General features: G+C 38.2%; 1 protein-coding gene across 1 annotated transcript; it reads left to right on the top strand.

Annotated features, from left to right (window-relative positions):
• The first annotated feature begins 17537 nt into the window (after nt 1-17537).
• LOC132270520 (uncharacterized) lies at nt 17538-20494 on the top strand. The gene is made up of 2 exons (XM_059771695.1): nt 17538-17658; nt 20166-20494. The coding sequence occupies exons 1-2, from the start codon at nt 17538-17540 to the stop codon at nt 20492-20494; spliced, it is 450 nt and encodes a 149-aa protein (XP_059627678.1).
• The last annotated feature ends 540 nt before the right edge of the window (nt 20495-21034 follow it).

The following is a 21034-nucleotide window of genomic DNA, read 5'->3' as shown; positions in this document are numbered from 1 at the left end:
GCGGGGACTTTATTTGGGGAAGCAGAGACGCATTGAAGAAAATGCACCTCTTAAGTTGGGATGTTATATGCAGGCCTAAAGCTAAGGGAGGTTTGGGTATCCGAAAATTGATAGATATGCAACAAGCAGCTCAATGTACATTAGCTTGGGATTTTATTCTTAGCAAAGATAGGATTTGGGTTTTATGGTTCAAAAACAGATATTCTTCTCAATCTACTTACTGGAATACAGTCCCCAAGATCTCTCATTCTATCTTATGGAAAAATTTGATAAATGTAAGGGATCTTATGCATCTTAATATTAAATGTTCAATTAGAAATGGGCAAATTTTCAAGCTACTGTCAGATCCATGGTGTGAAGGTCATTCTTTACTTCAGAAATTTGGTCACCATATTGTTAGACGACTGGGTTTTGCTTGGGATTCCTCTTTGTCCAGCCTTATAGATAATGGAGGCTAGAATTTACATATTTTGCAAGACACCATTTTTCATCCTATTAGAGATTATATTCAAACACTGGTTATTCATGACAGAGAAGATAAATATACTTGGGATGAAGGTTCATTTTCTTTTAAAAATGCTTGGAAGGGTGTAGGGTTATGCATCCAAAGGTGTTATGGTACAAGATGTGTTGGGGTAAAGCTCGGCCTAGGTGGTCTATTCATTGTGTTTTTCTCTTCCATAATAAGTTGCCAACAATGGTTAATCTCCAAAGGCAGAAGGTGCAGTTTGCTCCAATGTGCTCTATTTGTTTACAGGAGAGTGATACAAGGAATCATTTATTTGTTGAATGCTCCTATACTAGGAATTTTTGGAAGTGGATAGCAGATATCATGGGAAGGAATGTTGATTTTTCTGAAATTTTTACATTTGAAGAACTTTGGAATTGGTTCTTGATGAGCACTGAAAAGTGCGTATTTAAACCCCTTAAGCTTATGTATTCTAGAACCTTTATCTATATTATTTTACCATTTTGTATTGATTTCGGGTTATTTCCATTTTTAGGTACTTATCCCCAAAATAAGCTAACTCAGCCAAATAAGAGCATAATTCAAGCAATTCTAGGATGAATCAAAGAAATGAGCAAAGTAGAGCAAAAGGAAGCAAATGGTAGAATTTCAGCAACTTCGATCGAACTCAAGAAAAGTTCGATCGATCCAACTTTCATCGATCTCAGCACTTCAAGATGGATCTGAGCCATGTTTGTCCCTGTTCAAAGATCTCAAAAGTTTGATCTATCCAACTTCCTTCTCTGATCGATCGAACATTCTTGTCCTTATCCAAATGATTGATCTTATCCAGTTGTACCACCCTACCAACCACTTTTATCCTTTTCCCAAAAATATCTACAAAATATCTAAGATTCGTTTTAATCCAAAAAGGCGCCGCCATTGAGGATCAATCCAACCTAAGTTCGATAGATCTTAGCCATGTTCGATAGATCCAAGTCCAAGGTTTGATCCATCGAACTTCCTCCAGTGCGAAAAAGTTAAATTTCCAGCTCACAAAAAGTTGTCCTTTATCCAATCATTGGGGAATATTTGTTGTACGACCCCAGCTCATTTTGGGTGTCATTTGACCTACCTATATAAGAATAAAGATTACTTTTTATATCATATCATACCTTGTAGAACTCTTAGTGAGGAAGAAAAAGAGGAGAAGGAGGCTAGAGACACCATTGGAGACTCTTCATCAACCAAAGAGCAGATTTCTTCCATGGAGCTTGCCCTTGAGGGTTGGAGGACATCATCCATGAGTGGCTAAACATCCTCTTGGGGCTAGAGTTAGCCCTAAGCATGCTTTCTACTTCTTGATTTATGTATTTTTTAGGGGATTTGTATTGTGATTCATGTCTTGATACTTTTATGTATATAGATCTTGTTTATTCAATGATTTATGTGGTTTAATGCTTCCAATTGATCATTTCATTCTATCCATATGTCTATGTATGCTAGAATAGATGTTCATGTGTTTGTCTCTATTTCTTGTGTTATTTATGCATGTCTATGTGTGTTGATGTTATAGATCTAGAGATTGTCAAGACATAGTACTTAATATCATGTTCTTGTGGTTTATTTGATGGTTCATACTCACTGTTTGATGGATTATACCTCTCCCTTAGTTTAATTAGTTTAATTTCATGTCATTAGCTTAGTTGTAGTGTAGTTGTTAAATGGGAGGAAAATCCATGCTTGTTATTGATGTTCCATACTTATGAAAGCAAGTAATATGTATCTCTAACCTTGTGATGTGTTTGGTTGTGAGCTTAAAGAAAGGATTAATGGCTTAATTTGATATATTGTGCTATTCACCATGTTGTTTAGACAATATATACTTAATTTTTCATCTATGCTTATTGAAACAACCACACACACACACTTGTTGCAATACAAGCTCTTCCCCTCATTAATCATTCATTAAAGGTGTAAAACAGCTATGCTTAGTGGTGATCTCTAAACCCCAAGATCTCTCTCTCTTTTATTCTCTCTATTGCATGATTGTTTACCTTAGTTTAATTTGCATCTAGTTTAATTCAACCAACCAACCACTATTTTGATCACTCGACCTACTAACCCTAATTTTGATTCCTCAACCTAGTACGACACCTCAATCCCTTGGGACGATCCCTTCTCACTCATACTACATAGTATAGGTGTTAAGCAGTTTATAAATTTAAAGTATGATGCCTACTTGACACTAATTTCCAAACTCAAAGTGTTGTGCATTATTTTGTGCACACGCTCTGGTCGCATCAGTTATTTCAGTAATCAAGCAAAATGATACATACTGTAATGGTGGCTAGGATATGGAGCATTTGGCAGGAGAAAAATAGAAGGCTTCATGGTCATCTATCTAAGACTTTTCAAAATATTGCTAGACAACTTTTATTTGAAGTTTTAGATCTCTATAGTGTTTCAATTTCCGATCTTACTTAATTTGCAAATTATTGTTTGATCAGTTGCATTGTCTTTTTATTATTATTTTCTTATTTGACCATTTTATTCTTTTCTGATTGTATGCCCTCTATGTGCCTGTAATTATTTTTTCCCTTTTTTATACATTAACAATTATGAAAAAAAAAAATATATATATATATATATATATATATATATATGCACTTGTTAGCATATCATGCTCCATTCTTGTTTATTTTGACAAAACATGTATTTAATGTTCAAAGTATGTAATATGCACTTAAGTGCACCTTTTGATACTCCCTAGTTGTGTATGTAAGGAGGCCAAGGGCCAAAGATACTTATATGCTATGTATGTTACTTTATTTTCATAGTTTGTTTATGAAATTTAAGGGATTTCATGCATTGAAGGGTTATATTTTGTATATGACATGCCATGAGGCCGTAGGCCATTGTTACGCATCTATTTTTGCATTTTACGTATGCGTGCATGGTTACATTTCACAAAACTCTCAAGTTCCAACTTTTGAACTATTTATGGAGGATTTATGAAAAATTAAAGCAAAATCCATGCATTGAGATTTGATTTAAAGCTCCATTTTGATTTAGCATGACTTAGATGCTTGCATAAGGTTAAGGAGTGTTTTAAAGCTTGTTTGGATCACTTAGGATGCATGTATAACCTTAGAGCCAAGCCAAGCACCTTTATATGGGTTATAATAGCTTTTTCTACTGCTAACAGGTCCATCAGTCGACTGATAGCAGTCATCAATCGATCGATATGTGTTAAAAATGAGATCCCGAGAGTTTGCATTTGAAAAAGGGAATTTCGGTTGGCTGGTACTATACATCATCTAGCTGATGATGGATTTTTGGCTAGCTGGTACTGTTCTGGCAGCCTATTGATCCTCCCTGAAGCTTGGTTTCCTTTCAGCTTCTTGGACAGATTTCTTGGGTCAACTTCAGAGGGCCATATATCCTTCGTTTCTAATCCAAATTAGGTCATTCTTGAGCCTAAACTCAAGAGCTTGAATTCATATTTCCAATGATACCAACCACACTCAAAAAATCCAACCGTAGTGAGAGTTATACTAGTTTTAATAAGATAGGGTCGTGCTATCTCTTAAACGGAGGATGCCTCTTCGTTCTATTTTCATATCTTTTCCGTCCAGACTCTGAATCAGGTGATTCTTGAGTCTAAATTCATTAATATTTCATTGTATTTCCAATGGTATGCTTGGTAACACCCACTTCCATATTAGAAAAAGACCATTTTGCCCCTAGGTTCATTCTTGTCCGTTTTTGAGACGTCGTTTTCGCATTCATTTTCATTGGGTTTCGTGACCTCATTGAGGATCACATTGGTGTTTTATAAATGCGTAGTATTCCTAGAGACCATTGTTATAACTTTTACTTCCGCATTCTAGACTCATCATTGGATTTACGTTAGGTTTATCTTAGGACGCACTGGCCTAAAAACCAGGGCCGTCACAGGTGGTATCTGAGCTCCAAGGTTCAAAAACCTTAGGACGATGGGTTTTGGGTGCATATCATGCTTTTGTTGATCTACTTTGATAAATACATATGCTTTTGATAACATGTTTTGGCATTGTAACATGTTTATGTGTTTCTTGGCGACACGCTTGGTATTATAATATGTCTTTATGCTTATATGCTTATGTATAAAAAAAAACATCCTTGTTTAACATGTATGCTTATTTGCTTAAGTGCTTAGTTGTTTAAAAAGCTTTCTTTGATTGCTTTAGCATGACCGTAGGTTACTTACCTTGTCTTGCTTCGTGTTACATGCCTTTATAGTGTTGCACTCGGTCATAATAGATTGTGTTCTTGTTAACCTCTCTCCTTATGTACATTTAGCATTATGGTTGTCACGTGTGGAGAGTCTTCACGTCAGGGCGTTGAGGAGCAGGTTAACGACACTGAGTTTACGAGGGGTCCAGGAAGGCCAAGGATTCCAGTTCGTGGCATGGGTCCTAATCCACTACGAGCGCCAACTTATGAGGAGCAGATCGCACAGGGAGTGGCTCTGGGGATGTCAGAGTCCATTCAGTAGATGTTTCGTCAGCATATTGTAGGGATGCAAATTCCAGTACCGGTACTAGCACCAGCTCCGGCACCAGTTGTTAATGAGGCCTTGGACTACTTCATGAAGTTACAGAGGGTTAAGATCAACGAATTTGTAGGGAGTATGGATCCGCTTGCTTCAGAAGCATGGCTTAACCTCATGGTACGCAAGCTCGATAGCATGGCAGTGCCTACAGACCAATTGAGAATATCCTTGACAGCCTCTATGTTCATGGGATATGCCGATATCTGATGGAAATCCATGACCAATATTCACGATGTAGAGGTGATGACTTGGGAGGAGTTCAGGACATTATTCTTCGACTGTTTCTTTCAAAAGGCTATGAGGCAGGATATGAGAGTGCAGTTTATAGGTCTCTATCAGGGCATAATGAGTGTCATTAAGTATGAGACACGCTTCACTTCTCTTTCCCACTATGCACCGAATATGGTATCTACCGATGAGCTAAGGGCGAAGAAATTTCAAAATGGGTTACATCTTGATATTAGGCCACGGATTTCAATGTTGGACTTGAGGACCTACAGAGAGGTGGTCTAGAGGGCTATGATGGTTGTGGTAGAGTACCGAGATCATCGTAGAATCAAGGGATCATATAAGCAGTCTCGTGAAGAGGCTTCATCAGTATCTGTTGGGGGTCAGTGGAAGAAGGCTAAGGCCGGGGACAGTTCTCATGTTCAGGGACAGTCACAGCAGGCTCGGTTTACACCCACAGTTCCTATTCCTTCAGGGAAGTTGATTTGTCACCACTGTTAGCAGCCGGGGCACATCAAGCCTCGTTGCGAGCAGTTGCAGCCTCAGGGCAGTCGTTCTCAGACGGGTAAGTCTTCAACTTCAACACAAGAACTTCAGGGGGTTTGTAATTAGTGTAAGCAGCCCAGACATTTCAAAAGGGAGTGTCCACACCTACAAAACAGAGCACAGAGTGGCACTGGTTCACAGGCCACACCGGTATAATTTGCAAATGTTCAGTTGGGTTTCAGGATGCCTCAGGCACCACAGTCAGTGGCACCGTCAGTTGGTTCTTATCTGGGTAGGGGTTCTACGCCCACTGCTTCCGGACATTAGTCAGGCCACCAGGGCAGTTCTCAGCAGTCAAGGGCTCAAGGACGAGCTTACGCACTACCACAGGCTGATACCTCGGCTGGAACTTCTACAGTTCGAGATATCTTTTCAGTTTTCAATTCTTGGGCTAGAGTTCTTGTTGACACGTGTGCATCACATTCATTTATATCTGCCGCATTTGCACATTCCTTGGGTCTGGAGGTCACGCAGCGGGATAGTTCCCTTTGTGTTGACACACCAGTTGGGGGTTTAGTGTCCTTGGACCGTGTTTGTCGGGGTTGTGCTATTGAAATAGCTGGGCGGACTTTAGAGTTCGATTTCGTCATTTTTGGCATGACAGGCTTTGACGTCATTCTCGGGATGGACTGGTTATCTTTCTTTCATGCCACGATCGATTGCTTCCATGAGCGAGTGTCTATTTGCACTCCCATGGGAGATTGTTTCCACTTCGTGGGAGATCGGAGCGATTCCCACTCAACGATGATTTTCAGTATTGGTGACTGAAGTCGCCACAGGTCTTACTTGGCTAGCCTATTGGCTGAGGAGGACAACGATTCAGGTCATGTTTATCTGGCAGTTGTCGTGGAGTTTCTAAATGTTTTTCCAGAGGAGTTGACAGAACTTCGTCCTCTTTGAGAAGTTGTCTTTGCCATCGACGTCATTCCCGGTACTGCGTTGATCTCTATGGTATCGTACCACATGGCACCGGCATTGTTAGATGAGTTGAAAACTTAATTGGATGATTTGAAAGCTAAGGGCTTTATACGTCCTATTGCTTCACCCTGGGGAACACCGGTTCCTTTTGCGAAGAAGAATGATGGGTTTTTGAGACTTTGCATCGATTATCGCAAGCTGAATCACGTTACGATCAAGAGCAGGTATACTTTGCCTAGGATTAATGACTTGTTCGATCAGTTGAAAGGAGCCATTTGTTTTTCGAAGATTGATTTAAGATCAAGTTACTATCAGTTAAGTAAAGGATAAGGATGTATCGAAGACTGCTTTCCGCACACGATATGGCCAGTACGAGTTTCTGGTGATGCCATTTAGTTTGACCAATGCTCTAGCAGCTTTTATGGACTTGATGAACCATGTATTCAGTGCCTATCTTGATCAGTTCATTGTGCTCTTTGCTGATGACATTCTTGTATACTCAGCATCGGTGGAGGAGCATGAGTATCATTTGTAATACCCCTATTTTTCAAAAGGATATAATTGGAATTTAATTATTTATTTTATGTGCATTTTAATTGATTAATTACTTTTTTGTTTTCTGTGTATTTAAATGTGATCATCTGGCTATGTGTTTAATGGTAGTTATGGTTTATTTTATTATTTGCTTAATTGATTAAATGTGAATTTATTTAAATTAATTTGTTTAATTATAATTGTTTATTTATTTTTTCCATTTAATGGTTTATTGCTTGATAGAATTACGTTGTAATTTGTTTATTTAATTTCTTTGATTTATTTACCTTTTAGGATTAGGGTTTTCTTTTATGTAATTAGGTTAGCCGACTTGTAAATGTGTATTGGTGTTAGACGTAGGTTTAATAAAAACCTATATATAGAACAATATATGTTTGCAAGGGTTTGAGAACCCTTTTTCCCGTAACCGGAGGAAGAGAGAAACATAGAGGGTTGAGGGGAAAAACACAGAGGGAAACTGAGAAAACCAATTAGGCTTTCAGCTATGGACTGAAGGTGTACCAAGGAGGAAGGGATGGATGTCTTGTGGGATTGAAACCAAGCAATAGGAGGTTTACCGGTGGTCGGCAGTCGTCGGAGAATATAGAGACGACGTTGAAAGGTTTCAAACCGAAACCTTAAGGCAAGTTTCATTTTATCTCCTTCCTGTAAACTTGTGTTCTGTGCATTCTATATAGACTCCAGAATCTAATTAAAATTTTAAAACAAACGTCTATGCATGTTAGATTAGGCTGTAATCTGTTTTATGTTTTTGTAACTAAAACTGTTGTTCTTGCATAAACTGTTCGAGCATGATTTAAGTTTTTTGTCAATTAATTCACACTGGAATATGAGGAGTTTCTAGGACAATAAGAACTTAAATTGAACCCTAGGAATGTTAAAAGGATTTGAGACGAAGGCGTTGAACTTCACCGGAAGCGTAGAAGACAACCGGACGAAGCAGAGACGAAGTAAAGGGGATCTCAAGGAGAAAGCTGGCTCCCTAATGGAGGGAGCCGGAACCCATGAAGAGAAAGCTGGCTCTCCATGAGGGAGAGACAGCTCTGGAAGCCTAAGAGCCGGCTCCCATGTAAAAATACCCCTACGGGGTGTTTTGCAGCTTTTTTTGGATTGCAGGGACTTAAATGTGAATACTGGAAAGTAAAGGGGGTTTTAAATGTGTAAAAATTAACCTATTAAAACCTTTAAACAGTTGTTTTATGCTAGAATGCTAATCCTAAGGGGCATTATGAAGCATATACATATAATCGGCATGCTGTCAAGGAAGGAAGAAGGTTTAAATTGCTAGGTTATTTTAGCAACTTAAACGGACTAGTATTAAATTATTTTTGGGATGTTATATAAATGATATATATAATATAATAAAGGCCAAAGAGGTTGGTTTAGGATGTGGTTATAGACATCGTGAACTTTAGGTGTTTATTTACATGCTGTCAGGAGTTGAGGAGATTTTACTTGCTGGTTTTGTTTTAACCAGTTTAAATGGATCAGTATAAAATACCATGGGGGTTTTATATAATGTACAGTTTAGACTTCTAAGTGTCATTATGCCTTGCACAGGTTTTATAGTTAAGGAATAAATGGATGACGTGAGCTTTAAATAAAAATTTGCATACCGTCAAAGATGGAGGAGGATTTGTTTGCTGGTTTTAATTTGGCAAATTAAATGGATTAGTATGAAAGTATTTTTGTATTTATAGTATAATGAGCTCAGTTATAATTCTGAAAATCATTATACCATGCTATGATGTTAATTCATGAACTATTTTAATTTCTGTTCAGTTAATTATGCGAATATGGATAGTTTGAATTGTTTATTATTACTTAGCAATTTAAATGAAAGTTTTATGATTATAATTATATACTGGATGCATGATAGGATCTTATATATCTGATATCTATTATGTTGGTTTCTGGATATACTTGATGTTCATTTGAGTATGCATCATTTATGGATCATTTGCATTATATGCACCGATATAGGACGGTGGCATATGAGGAAGGAATTAGATCAAAATAATAATCCTTACCTATTCATATATACGGAATGGATTAACTAAAATAGTTAAATCATGGATGCATGTCCTGTCAACTAAAACAGTTGAACGACATATTGAATGGTTGTTTTATTTTCTCTATTAGGAAGAATTTATATATATATATATATATGGTACTGTGATACGAGCTTGAGTCTCCTGATCATGGTTAGGGTGCATATATTGCCTTGGATGGATAATTGGACCTAATGACATTCCCTGGTAGGTCTAAGTGTGCATGATGTGCGTTTGGCGTGTTACCTTCTAATTAGGTGTGATGACTATAGGTTAGTGAGCGTCCTATAGTGTGTATCTATATCTATATGGACTATTTTAGTTATTATCGAGCTATCTAGGATGTATCTGCGTATCGGGTTTATGTATGGAATGTAGTAGGATAGAACTTGCATGTGGGTCTGACCCACTCTTATTTTTCAGGTATTCGTCGGTACCAGGCTTAGAGCTTGATCGTGATGAAGCAGATACAGACACTTACTCTTCTAACTACATAGGATTTACTTTCTTATTTTAGCGTTGGATTTTGGTTTTGTAATTATTTTCATTTGGGATTAGGGGTCTATAGCTGGATTCCCGAGTTGTACGGATTAGAAAAGATTAAATTATATTAATGTATATTCTTTTGAGGATTTTTTCATTTAGAATTCTTTTCAGCTTATTATTTTACCTTTTAATTCTTTTGTATTCCTGCTTTTTTACATATTAATTGTCTGGTATCCCTCGGATCTGTGCTCGGACTTGATCACTCGTGGCTCTAGAATCTAGGGGTATCAGAGTTAGTATCAGAGCACTCCAGGTTCTAGTGTCTTTAGGAGTGTCTTTCGTTATATGACTTTCGCGTTGTGTCTCTAAAAACTTAGAGCCATGTTAGGATTTGTTGTACTCTTTTATGGTTCATTAGGAGGAGCACATGTCAATTATATTCCATAGTTATGAAATGGTTGACACTAGGAGGAGGATGGGTCCAAGGTGAAAATGATACAGACCCAAAGGAGTAAAGGAGTACTTTATCAAGTTCTTTGTCAGAAGCAGAACTTGAAATCAAAGGTTTAGTTCCGGTTGGCGCTACTTTTAAAAGTATAAGCCAAGGAAGGATTTAGGAGTGTGTTTTAGGTCACCACACAATGAGACCAATATGACTTTAGTTATTCTCATAAAGGAGACAAACGAGGAATAGGAGTCCGAAAAAGATTCTAATGGAGGAGATTGCAACGTATCCAAGAAAGAGGATACTGAATCTTGAAGATGAAGGATAGCACGATGGTGATCTTATTCGCTAATTGTATAGTGAATGATACTTATAGAGGTGGTGTGGATCGACCTACATATAGTTAACCTTTCGTATTACCTTCAAAAGAGGTAGATAAAGGGAACTCTTCAGGAGTTTAGGATCGGATGAAGTTCTTATCGGAATGCGGCAATGATTTTATATCACGTTCAGGGGAGTATGGCGATTAGGTTATGACGGTCTAAGTTGCTTTATTAAGCTGCATTAGACGATTTACATTCCACGTATAAGGAGGATGAAGGTTAAGCCTTTGGAATTTGCTGAGACAAATGGATTTTGTTTTGAGCTATGGTTTGAGTTTATGTGTCGAGGATGGATGATTACCTCCGAAACTGTAAAAAGGAGATTGTGAACAAAGGGAATTTCTTTGCTAGGAGGAACGATGTTTTGCGTAGGATTATATTGTGTTTTTATTGTGTGTGTATTATGTGTTTTATTTTCGTCAATTATTCAGGATTGGGAATGTGGTTAGTTGGGGATACAAGCGTGTGATCAGCCAACTACCATTTTGGAGGAATAACGTTAATTACGCTAGGATTTTGGGTATGTGGTCATAGAATTTGGTAAGTATACCTACCTTTAGCCAATCTAATGAACCTAGATATGCGAGGTTATAATATATTTTCAGCATGGGATAAGTAAACCAACAGTTCGAGTCAAATGATATAGATTCGTTTGATATACTTTAACACCATGATGATATATTGGAGATACTGACTTTGCTGAACATCTTCTTGGAAATTTCAAAGGCTGTTCCCTAGCCTGCAGGAGGATTTGCACTGATTTAAGTACTTATTAGAATGACAACGACTGAGGATGGTAGACGGACTAACTATTCATCAGCCTATTCTTAAATCAAGAATTTGATTCATGAAGGGGTGTCATTAGGAGGAGGAGTCGGGGTTGCATATCGAGGAGGAAGCAAAGTCTCTTCATTGGCCCAAATATTGTGGAAATATTTTTTTTAAAAGTCACAGTTAGCACCAAATAGATGTTGCTAGGAAACTGCTGACTTTTGATAAATAGAATGATCAATAGACTTTCAATATCGGTCAGTTTATCACGGGCCGAACTGTATGGATTTAGTGGCAGAGTTAGCTTTTAACGGTGCTCCAAGTTAAACAAGGGGTGCAGATGAAAACTGGTGGTACCAGACTAACAGTACTTTCTCTAGACAAATTAGAATGAGGATGTAAAGACTGAGGTTCAAAACTCTTAGTTCATAATTTATTGTGGAGGAAACGTGATGCTTTACAGAATGAAGTAGATGTTGGAGGGCAGGTAGGAGGAGGGACACAGTGATTTTGTCTCAAAGTTTGATATCTATTAGATAATCCTGATGGACCATCAAAGATCATTAGATCCTTGCAACCATTTCTCATACTAGAGTGGGAATAACAGAGTAGTTTCCACGGATTTAGTTGAGAGATTATTGGTTCTACACAAAGGTTAGGATTCTGGTTGGGATATGGCTTGACTGATAAACTTAAGTCAGTTTCATTGGGTCTATCTTGGAACTAGTATAATATCAGTTCATACGAATAGCACGGATCACGAGACGGCTTAGATGGATAGGTGTGGTAATTCACACTTTGCATTAAGTTTCGTCTGGTGGAAGTAATGGGGAGGAGGATGATTTTATCCACCGATATGGTAATTGAACCTTTGGTGGTTATTGTGCAATCAGTTGAGTTTTAGCATGTGTAAAACAAATACCACTTGCTATTACCAAGGAAATTGAAGAGGTCAACTTAGAATTTTGGAGCTAACCCTAGAGGAGGTAGTACCTTACTTAGATGAGCTTAGGGTACCGAAGGAGGATTAGCAGTTGTCTTAATGATGCTAAGAAGGTCGGAGTGACTGAGATGTAAAATTCAAAAATTTTACGGTGCAGTCAAATGGTTAATGGAGGTTTCAGTGACATACCGGGTTCGTTTCGGTGAGCCGATATAGATACGGACATGTACATAACTGTCTCGAAGTGTATCACCTATTAGCAAGGTGGAAAATTGATACTTGGCTATCAATGGAGGATTTAGCCACTTCCTATATCAAAATGGGAGTAGGACTAATTAGGAGTGGATGGATGGGCGAAATTACCGCCATTGGCTGGAATTTTAGTTCCATATGGATTAAGAGTAATGGATAGAGCATGTTCGCTTGTGGACACTAATTCTGGTAGTGTTTACTTTAGCATTTTGTATCAGTTCTACATTGCACTGGTAATGGAGTTATAGCATGTGGTTATTTTTTATAGTAGATAAACAGTGCTATATCAAAGGAATTTTTCTACAGGTGTGAGAGCAACGATTTTGTTTCGCATCTCTAGACGAGAGGTTTGGTCGAGATATTATCTTTGATCATGGAGGATATGCTTAGGACATATATCCTAGGTTTATGTAAGGATACATCAGGGAGAAATACTCTCTTTTGTTGAGGATTACGCGCAGTTTGAAGGTGACAGTTGGATTTTGGACTTAGTTGAACTCGTGTATCCAAGTTTTCTATCAGGAAATGGTTGGTTGGGATGTCTTCCATATAGGAAGCAATGTGTTTTGGAGGAAGGTCAGTTTTACGTATTGCACTGACTTTTCACGGATTTTGTTAATCGAGTTAGGCAATCGCCTATACTATAGCGCTACCAACTTGTTAAGCGCTACGTGCATAGGAATGTTGTGCGTATATTCTATGGCACCTGGAGGACTATGGATTGGTACCCTGGTATAGATATTCGGTATGGATGAATGGTTGTGTGACACAACTTAGGTGTAGTTTTGGTGTTTCTTAAATCACGGAACCATAATTTTTCTATAAGGATTTGGAATTAAGTGGAGCCCATACACAGAGGAAAAGTCCACAACGGAATGGAAATGGATTTACAATCAAAGAATTTAGAATTTCGTGAATTCCGAGGACGGAATTCCGTTTGTTAGGGGAGAAGAATGTAATACCCCTATTTTTCAAAAGGGATATAATTGAAATTTAATTGTTTATTTTATGTACATTTTAATTGATTAATTGATTATTTGTTTTCTGTGCATTTAAATGTGATTATCTGGCTATGTGTTTAATTGTAATTGTGGTTTACTTTATTATTTCCTTAATTGACTAAATGTGAATTTATTTAAATTAATTTTTTTAATTATAATTGTTTATTTATTTTTTTCATTTAATGGTTTAATGCTTGATAGAATTATGTTGTAATTTGTTTATTTAATTTCTTTGATTTATTTACCTTTTAGGATTAGGGTTTTCTTTTATGTAATTAGGTTAGCCAACTTGTAAATGTGTATTGGAGTTAGACGTAGGTTTAATAAAAACCTATATATAGAACAATATATGTCTGCAAGGGTTTGAGAACCCTTTTTCCCGTAACTAGAGGAAGAGAGAAACATAGAGGGTTGAGGGGAAAAACACAGAGGGAAACTAAGAAAACCAATTAGGCTTTCAGCTATGGACTGAAGGTGTACCAAGGAGGAAGGGATGGATGGCTTGTGGGATTGAAACCAAGCAGTAGGAGATTTACCGGTGGTCGGCAATCGTCGAAAAATATAGAGACGACGTTGAAAGGTTTCAAACCAAAACCTTAAGGCAGGTTTCATTCTATCTCCTTCCTATAAACTTGTGTTCTATGCATTCTATATGGACTCCAGAAATCTAATTAAACTTTTAAAATGAACGTCTATGTATGTTAGATTAGGCTGTAATCTATTTTATGTTCTTGTAACTGAAACTATTGTTCTTGCATAACTGTTAGGGCATGATTTAAGTTTTTTGTCAATTAATTCACACTGAAATATGAGGAGTTTCTAGGACTATAAGAATTTAAATTGAACCATAGGAATGTTAAAAGGATTTGGGACAGGGGCGTTGAACTTCACCGGAAGCGTAGAAGACAACCGAACGAAGTGAAGACAAAGCAGAGGGGCTCTCAGGGAGAGAAGTGGCTCCCTAATGGAGGGAGCCAGCTCCCATGAAGAGAAAGCCAGCTTTCCATGAGGGAGAGCAAGCTCCCATGAAGGGGGAGCCAGCTCCCTTGTAAAAATACCCCTATGGGGTGTTTTACAGTTTTTTTTTTGGGATTGCAGGGACTTAAATGTGAATATTGGAAAGTAAAGGGGGTTTTAAATGTGTAAAAATTAACCTATTAAAACCTTTAAACAGTTGGTTTACGCTAGGGTGCTAATCCTAAAGGGCATCATGAAACATATACATATAATCGGCAAGCTGTTAAGGAAGAAGGAAGGTTTAAATTGCTAGGTTGTTTTAGCAACTTAAACGGACTGGTATTAAATTATTTTTGGGATGTTATATAAATGATATATATAATATAATAAAATCCAGAGAGGTTGGTTTAGGATGTGGTTATAGACATCATGAACTTTAGGTGTTTATTTACATGCTGTCAGGAATTGAGGAGATTTTACTTGCTGGTTTTGTTTTAACCAGTTTGAATGGATCAGTATAAAATACCGTGGGGGTTTTATATAATGTGCAGTTTAGACTTCTGAGTGTCATTATGCCTTGCACAGTTTTTATAGTTAAGGAATAAATGGACGGCGTGAGATTTAAATAGAAATTTGCATGCCATCAAGGATGGAGGAGGATTTGGTTGCTGGTTTTAATTTGGCAAATTAAATTGATTAGTATGAAATTATTTTTGTAATTATAGTATAATGATCTCAGTTATAATTCTAAAAATCATTATACCATGCTATGGATGTTAATTGATGAACTGTTTTAATTTCTGTTCGGTCAATTATGCGGATATGGATGGTTTGAATTGTTTATTATTACTTAGCAATTTAAACGGAAGTTTTATAATTATAATCATATACTGGATGCATAATAGGATCTTATCTATATCTGATTTCTATTATGTTGGTTTCTGGATATACTTGATGTTCATTTGAGTGTGCATCATTTATGGATCATTTGCATTATATGCACCGGTATGGGACGGTGGCATATGAGGAAGGAATTAGATCAAAGTACTTATCCTTACCTACTCATACATACCGAATGGATTAACTAAAATAGTTAAATTCTATATGGATGCATGTCCTGTCAACTTAAACAGTTAAACGACATATCGGATGGTTGGTTTATTTTCTCTATTAGGAAGAATTTATATATATATTTATGGTACCGTGATACGAGCTTGAGTCTCCTGATCACGGTTAGGGTGCATATATCACCTTTGATGGATAACTGGACCTAATGATGTTCCCTGGTAGGTCTAAGTGTGCATGACTACGCTACGTGCGTTTTACGTGTTACCTTCTACTCAGGTGTGATGACTATAGGTTAGTGAGCGTCCTATAGTGTGTATCTATATCTATATGGACTATTTTAGTTATTGTCGAGCTATCTAGGATGTATCTGCGTATCGGGTTTATGTATGGAATGTAGTAGGATGGAACTTGCATGTGGACCTGACCCATTATTATTTTTCTGGTATTCGTCAGTACTAGGCTTAGAGCTAGATCGTGATGAAGCAGATACAGACACTCACTCTTTTGACTACATAGGATTTACTTTCTTATTTTAGCGTTGGATTTTGGTTTTGTAATTATTTTCATTTGGGATTAGGGGTCCACTAGCTGGATTCCTGAGTTGTACGGATTAGAAAATATTAAATTATATTAATGTATATTCTTTTGAGGATTTTTTCATTTAGAATTCTTTTCAGCTTATTATTTTACCTTTTAATTCTTTTGTATTCCTGCTTGTTTACATATTAATTGTCTGGTATCCCTCGGATCTATGCTCGGACTTGATCACCCGTGACTCTAGAATCGAGGGGTATCACATCATTTGAGGACAGTGGTCCAGATCCTTAGGGATAATCGGTTGTACGCCAAGTTCGAGAAATGCAAATTTTGGCTACCGAAAGTGAAATTCCTTGGACATGTTGTATCAGGGGGCGGAGTTGCAGTGGATCCATCAAAGATCGAATTGGTGATGGATTAGGAACGTCCGAAGATAGTGTTTGAGATTCGGAGTTTTCTTGGCCTATTTGGCTATTACTGGAGATTTGTTCAGGATTTCTCTCGTCTAGCGGCACCTATGACTCGACTTACCCGCAAGGGGGTCAAGTTCGTATGGAACGAGGCATGTGAGTTTGCTTTTCAGGAGTTGAAGGTCAGGTTGACATCGGCTCCAGTTTTGATCATTCCTGAATGTCGTTTGGGGTATGTGATCTTCTGTGATGCTTTACGGGAAGGTTTGGGTTGTGTTTTGATGCAGACAGAGCAGATGGTTAGTTATGGGTCTCGACAGTTAAAGACTCGCGAGTTGAACTATCCGACACATGATTTGGAGTTGGCAGCAATTATCTTTGCCCCGAAGGGTTGGAGACACTATTTGTTCGGGGAGAAGTTTGAGGTTTTCTCCGATCACAAGAGTCTTAAGTATCTCTTCTCTCAGAAGGATTTAAACTTAAGACAGCGCAGATGGGTTAAGTTCATGGTGGATTACGACTTTGAATTACAGTACCATCCGGGTAAGGCCAATATGGTGGCCGATGCATTGAGTAGGAAATCGTGGGGGACTCTTCCTAGCATTTCCATTCACAGATGGAGGATGCTAGAAGAGCTTGCAGATCTTGGTTTACAGTATTATGAGGATGTTTCACCGTCTATTTTATTTAGCCTTGCGGCTCAAACGGCCCTTGTTAGTAGAGTTATTGAGGCAGAGTTGGAGGATGGGGAGATGAAGGCCATCCATGTTTAGATTTCAAGCAGCGAGGATATAAAGGGTTAGACCTTACATTCAGATGGTGGTCTCAGGTATAAAGGGATGATGTTTATTCCTTTGTCTTGTCGTGAAAACGTCCATCGGGATTTTCACCTCTCGGCTCGCAGTTTATCCAGGTGGTACAAAGATATATCACAATCTACGATGACAGTTTTGGTGGCAAGGAATGAAACTAAGTGTTTCATAATTTGTGGCTCGATGCCTTACTTGTCAGCAAGTGAAGGCGGAGCATTAACAACTGACAGGACTATTGCAACCATTACCAGTAGCTGAGTGAAATTGGAGCATATCACTATGGATTTCGTAGCGGGACTTCCAAGGTCACAGGAAGGGAATGACGCCATTTGGGTCATAATTGACAGGTTAAATAAGACAGCCCACTTCTTGCCCATGGCAGTGACTGACAGTGCAGAGAGACTGAGTGGACTATATGTGAGGCAGATTGTCAAGCTTCACGGGGTTCCTGTATCCATTGTTTCAGATAGGGATCCACGGTTCACATCTCACTTTTGGCAGGGCTTTCAAGAGGCTCTTGATACAGGGCTTCATTTCAGCACGGCATTCCATCCTCAGACTGAAGGTTAGTCGGAATGTACCATTCAGATATTGGAGGATATGTTACGGGCTTGCATCTTGGATTTCGGGGGTAGTTGGGAGGACTACTTGCCTTTGGTTGAGTTTGCCTACAATAACAGTTACCAGGCCAGTATTGATAAGCGCCGAATATTGTATATTCAAGCGCCCTTAATTGCATTATTTAAGTCCATTGTTCATTTAATTATGTAGATTACTTTCATTTGTATGTTTTTGTGCATTTTTAGGTTCAATTGCAATAAAGGAGCAAGAAGGGTGTTTTGTAGAGTTTTTGAATATCAAGGTGCCAATTCTGAAATTCTGGCAGCAGTGAAGCCCAAACTTTGTTCACCATTTTGACCTACCAAACTCGAGAACTGGACTTCCCTCTTAACATGAAAGATTTAGAGCTCTTAATCAGCTTTCCAAATCTTCAAGCGGTTTTCCATTCGGAGTTTGGAGCAGAGAGTTATGATCTTCTTATTAGAGGTACTCAGAACTGCCTGGCCGCAATGAGTTTCTGCCTTGCTCTTCAATTTCGACCAACCAGACTTGAGAATTGGATCTTTACCAAAACATAAAGTTTTTAGATCTCTGAATTATCTTTCCAAATATTCAAATGGTTTATCATTCGGAGTTCGGAGCACAAAGTTATGGCTATTTTATCAAAGTAGGTCCGGGCGAAGCAAAGCAAGCATGGAGCAATCTGCTCCATTTTCGAGTGCTCGAGGCCCTATTTCGAGTACTCAAAATTCAGGCAGATTGCACTTTGGAAATGGCTCATTTCAGCCACTTGTGCATTGGGTTCCTCATTTTCTACTTACCTTCTTTATGGAGTGGTTGGAAATGTTTTTTGGAGGGAAGAGAGAGAGCCTTGGTTGGGGTCTTGATCTAGATAAGAGGGAAGCAAAGCCACACAAGGGGGGAGGATTCATTTTTGAGAAGATAGAGGAGAGAGAAGAGAGCAAGAAAGAGGAGTTCTTCAAGCCAACACAAGGGAGCACGAAAATGGACTTGGAGGCCTTGCTTCCTCCTTCATCTAGAGCTACCATGGGTAACTAAACCTCTTCTTAGGGAGTTGATGTAACCCTTGTCAAGTAAATATGTATTAATTGTGTTTATATTTGGGGAACTTTGCATTTATGTAACAAGTTGTCTAATCTAGAGATACACTTTGATGTATTTGTGTTTCATTCCATATTTAATCTTGTAGAGACTCTTATCTTGTCTTAGAAATTGTTTCTTCATGATTATGCTACTTACATCTTTATAGTGAGAATGAAGATGAGATTATACAATGGTTTTAATGGCATGTTGTTTAAGAAATTTGATATTCCATGGCTTAGGGAAACCTTTGATGGATTATGGCTTAGTTCTTCACTTCATGTGCACTTACCACACAAATTGAGGACTTTGATAGTTCATAGCTTAGGAAGGATACTTCATTCTATACCCTAGTTTAGATAGATGACTTATGCTAACCTTGGATGGATTATACTTAATTCTTGAATGTGTGAACTTCTTGAAGATATTATAGTTGTCTTGCATTTCTACATATCATGGTTACATGTATACTTTGTTCCCCAAGTTAATTGCAATTAGGCATGTTTATATGGCTTGTGGTGAAGTCAATTCCCTAGTCTCTTCTCTATTGTTCTATCTCTTTACTTCCTAGCACATCATTGTTTTATGCACTTTGAATTCCTAGTTTAGTGACTATCAAACAAACTCTTATTACACCTTATCATTCTAAGAACAATTCTAGACTCTTAGGTTGCCATAGACTAGCGCAGTCCCAGTGGTTCGACTTACCCGACCAATAGCCCTATTTTATAATGATTCGTGCTATTGCGAAGGTTGATGTATAGTTGATCAACCGATCAAGTATTGGCATGGCACCTTTTGAGGCGTTGTATGGCAGACCTTGCAGATCTCCAGTTTATTGGATCGAGGTCGGTGATACCATTGCCTTGGGTCCTGACATTGTCATTGAGACTACAGAGAAAATCAAGTTAATTCGGCAGCGGTTGGCTACCGCACAGAGCAGACAGAAGAGTTATGCTGATAGGAGGAGGCGATCATTGTCTTTTGAGGTAGGGGACCATGTCTTTCTTAAGATTTCTCCGCGCTAGGGGCTTTTGAGATTTCGACAAACTAGCAAGTTGTCTCCTAGATTCATTGGACCATTTGTGATTTTAGAGCGTGTCGGTGAGGTTGCTTATCGTTTGGCATTGCCGCCAGACTTGGATAGGGTTCACAATGTCTTTCATGTCTCCATGTTGAGGAAGTACAAGCCGGACCCATCGCATGTTCTGCGGTGGACTGATGTGGTTGTTGATGAGGATGTAACCTACGAGGAAGGTCCAGTTCAAATTCTTTATTCATGGGAACAAGTCTTGCGGACCAAGACCATTCCATTGGTTAAGGTCTTATGGAGACACCACAGCATTGAGGAGGCTACCTGGGAGCTTGAGCAGGAGATTCGCTCCCGGTATCCCCATTTGTTCTCTCTTTCAAGTACGGCTTGATTTTGGGGACGAAATCCCTTTAAGGTGGGGAGGTTGTAAAGACTCGGTCTTTTCCCTCTTTTCTTTTTTTCGGCAATTTTCTTTTTTTTTTTATTTTCATCTTTTCCTGTTTATCGTTTTCGTTGCATAACCTCACTTTTTGTGCTCAGATTTGATTCCGGCTTTGCATGCATCCATGATATTTAATTTCTTTGATATCTACATTTTTACTTTTGTATAAAAGCATGCTAAATGTTTACTTTTCTTATAAAGGGCATAGATGTATAACTTTTGGTTATTTTCTTAAACTTTTGGGGTTTTAGTGTAATTATGCAAAGTAATTATTTTTCGTCTTAGGGACCATTTTACAAATTAATTTGGAAGATATTTTCAAAAAGGACATTTTTGCAATTACCGAAAAATATGACAAGTGTCACATTCTCATGGTGCCACTTGTTGGCATTGGGGTAGGGAGACTTGCAGGCATAATTTCTTGACACATGGGGGTGGAGATTCACCCATTTGTTCGCCTAGGATTGGACCACTTGCTGGCCTAGATGG

This window comes from Cornus florida, unplaced genomic scaffold (assembly GCF_030987335.1).
Source record: "Cornus florida cultivar Cherokee Brave unplaced genomic scaffold, ASM3098733v1 CherokeeBrave_3.0.0_Hap2_Chr08, whole genome shotgun sequence".
Classification (NCBI taxonomy): Eukaryota; Viridiplantae; Streptophyta; class Magnoliopsida; order Cornales; family Cornaceae; genus Cornus; species Cornus florida.
This window is presented reverse-complemented; position numbering and strand designations above follow the sequence as displayed.

What these genes read in the sequence shown, in the direction of transcription:
- LOC132270520 (XM_059771695.1), top strand. Translation starts at nt 17,538, where the DNA reads ATGACAGTTTTGGTGGCAAGGAATGAAACTAAGTGTTTCATAATTTGT. An exon ending in GACTATTGCAACCATTACCA is followed by an intron (nt 17,659 to 20,165) that starts GTAGCTGAGTGA and finishes TTGTGATTTTAG; the next exon opens with AGCGTGTCGGTGAGGTTGCT.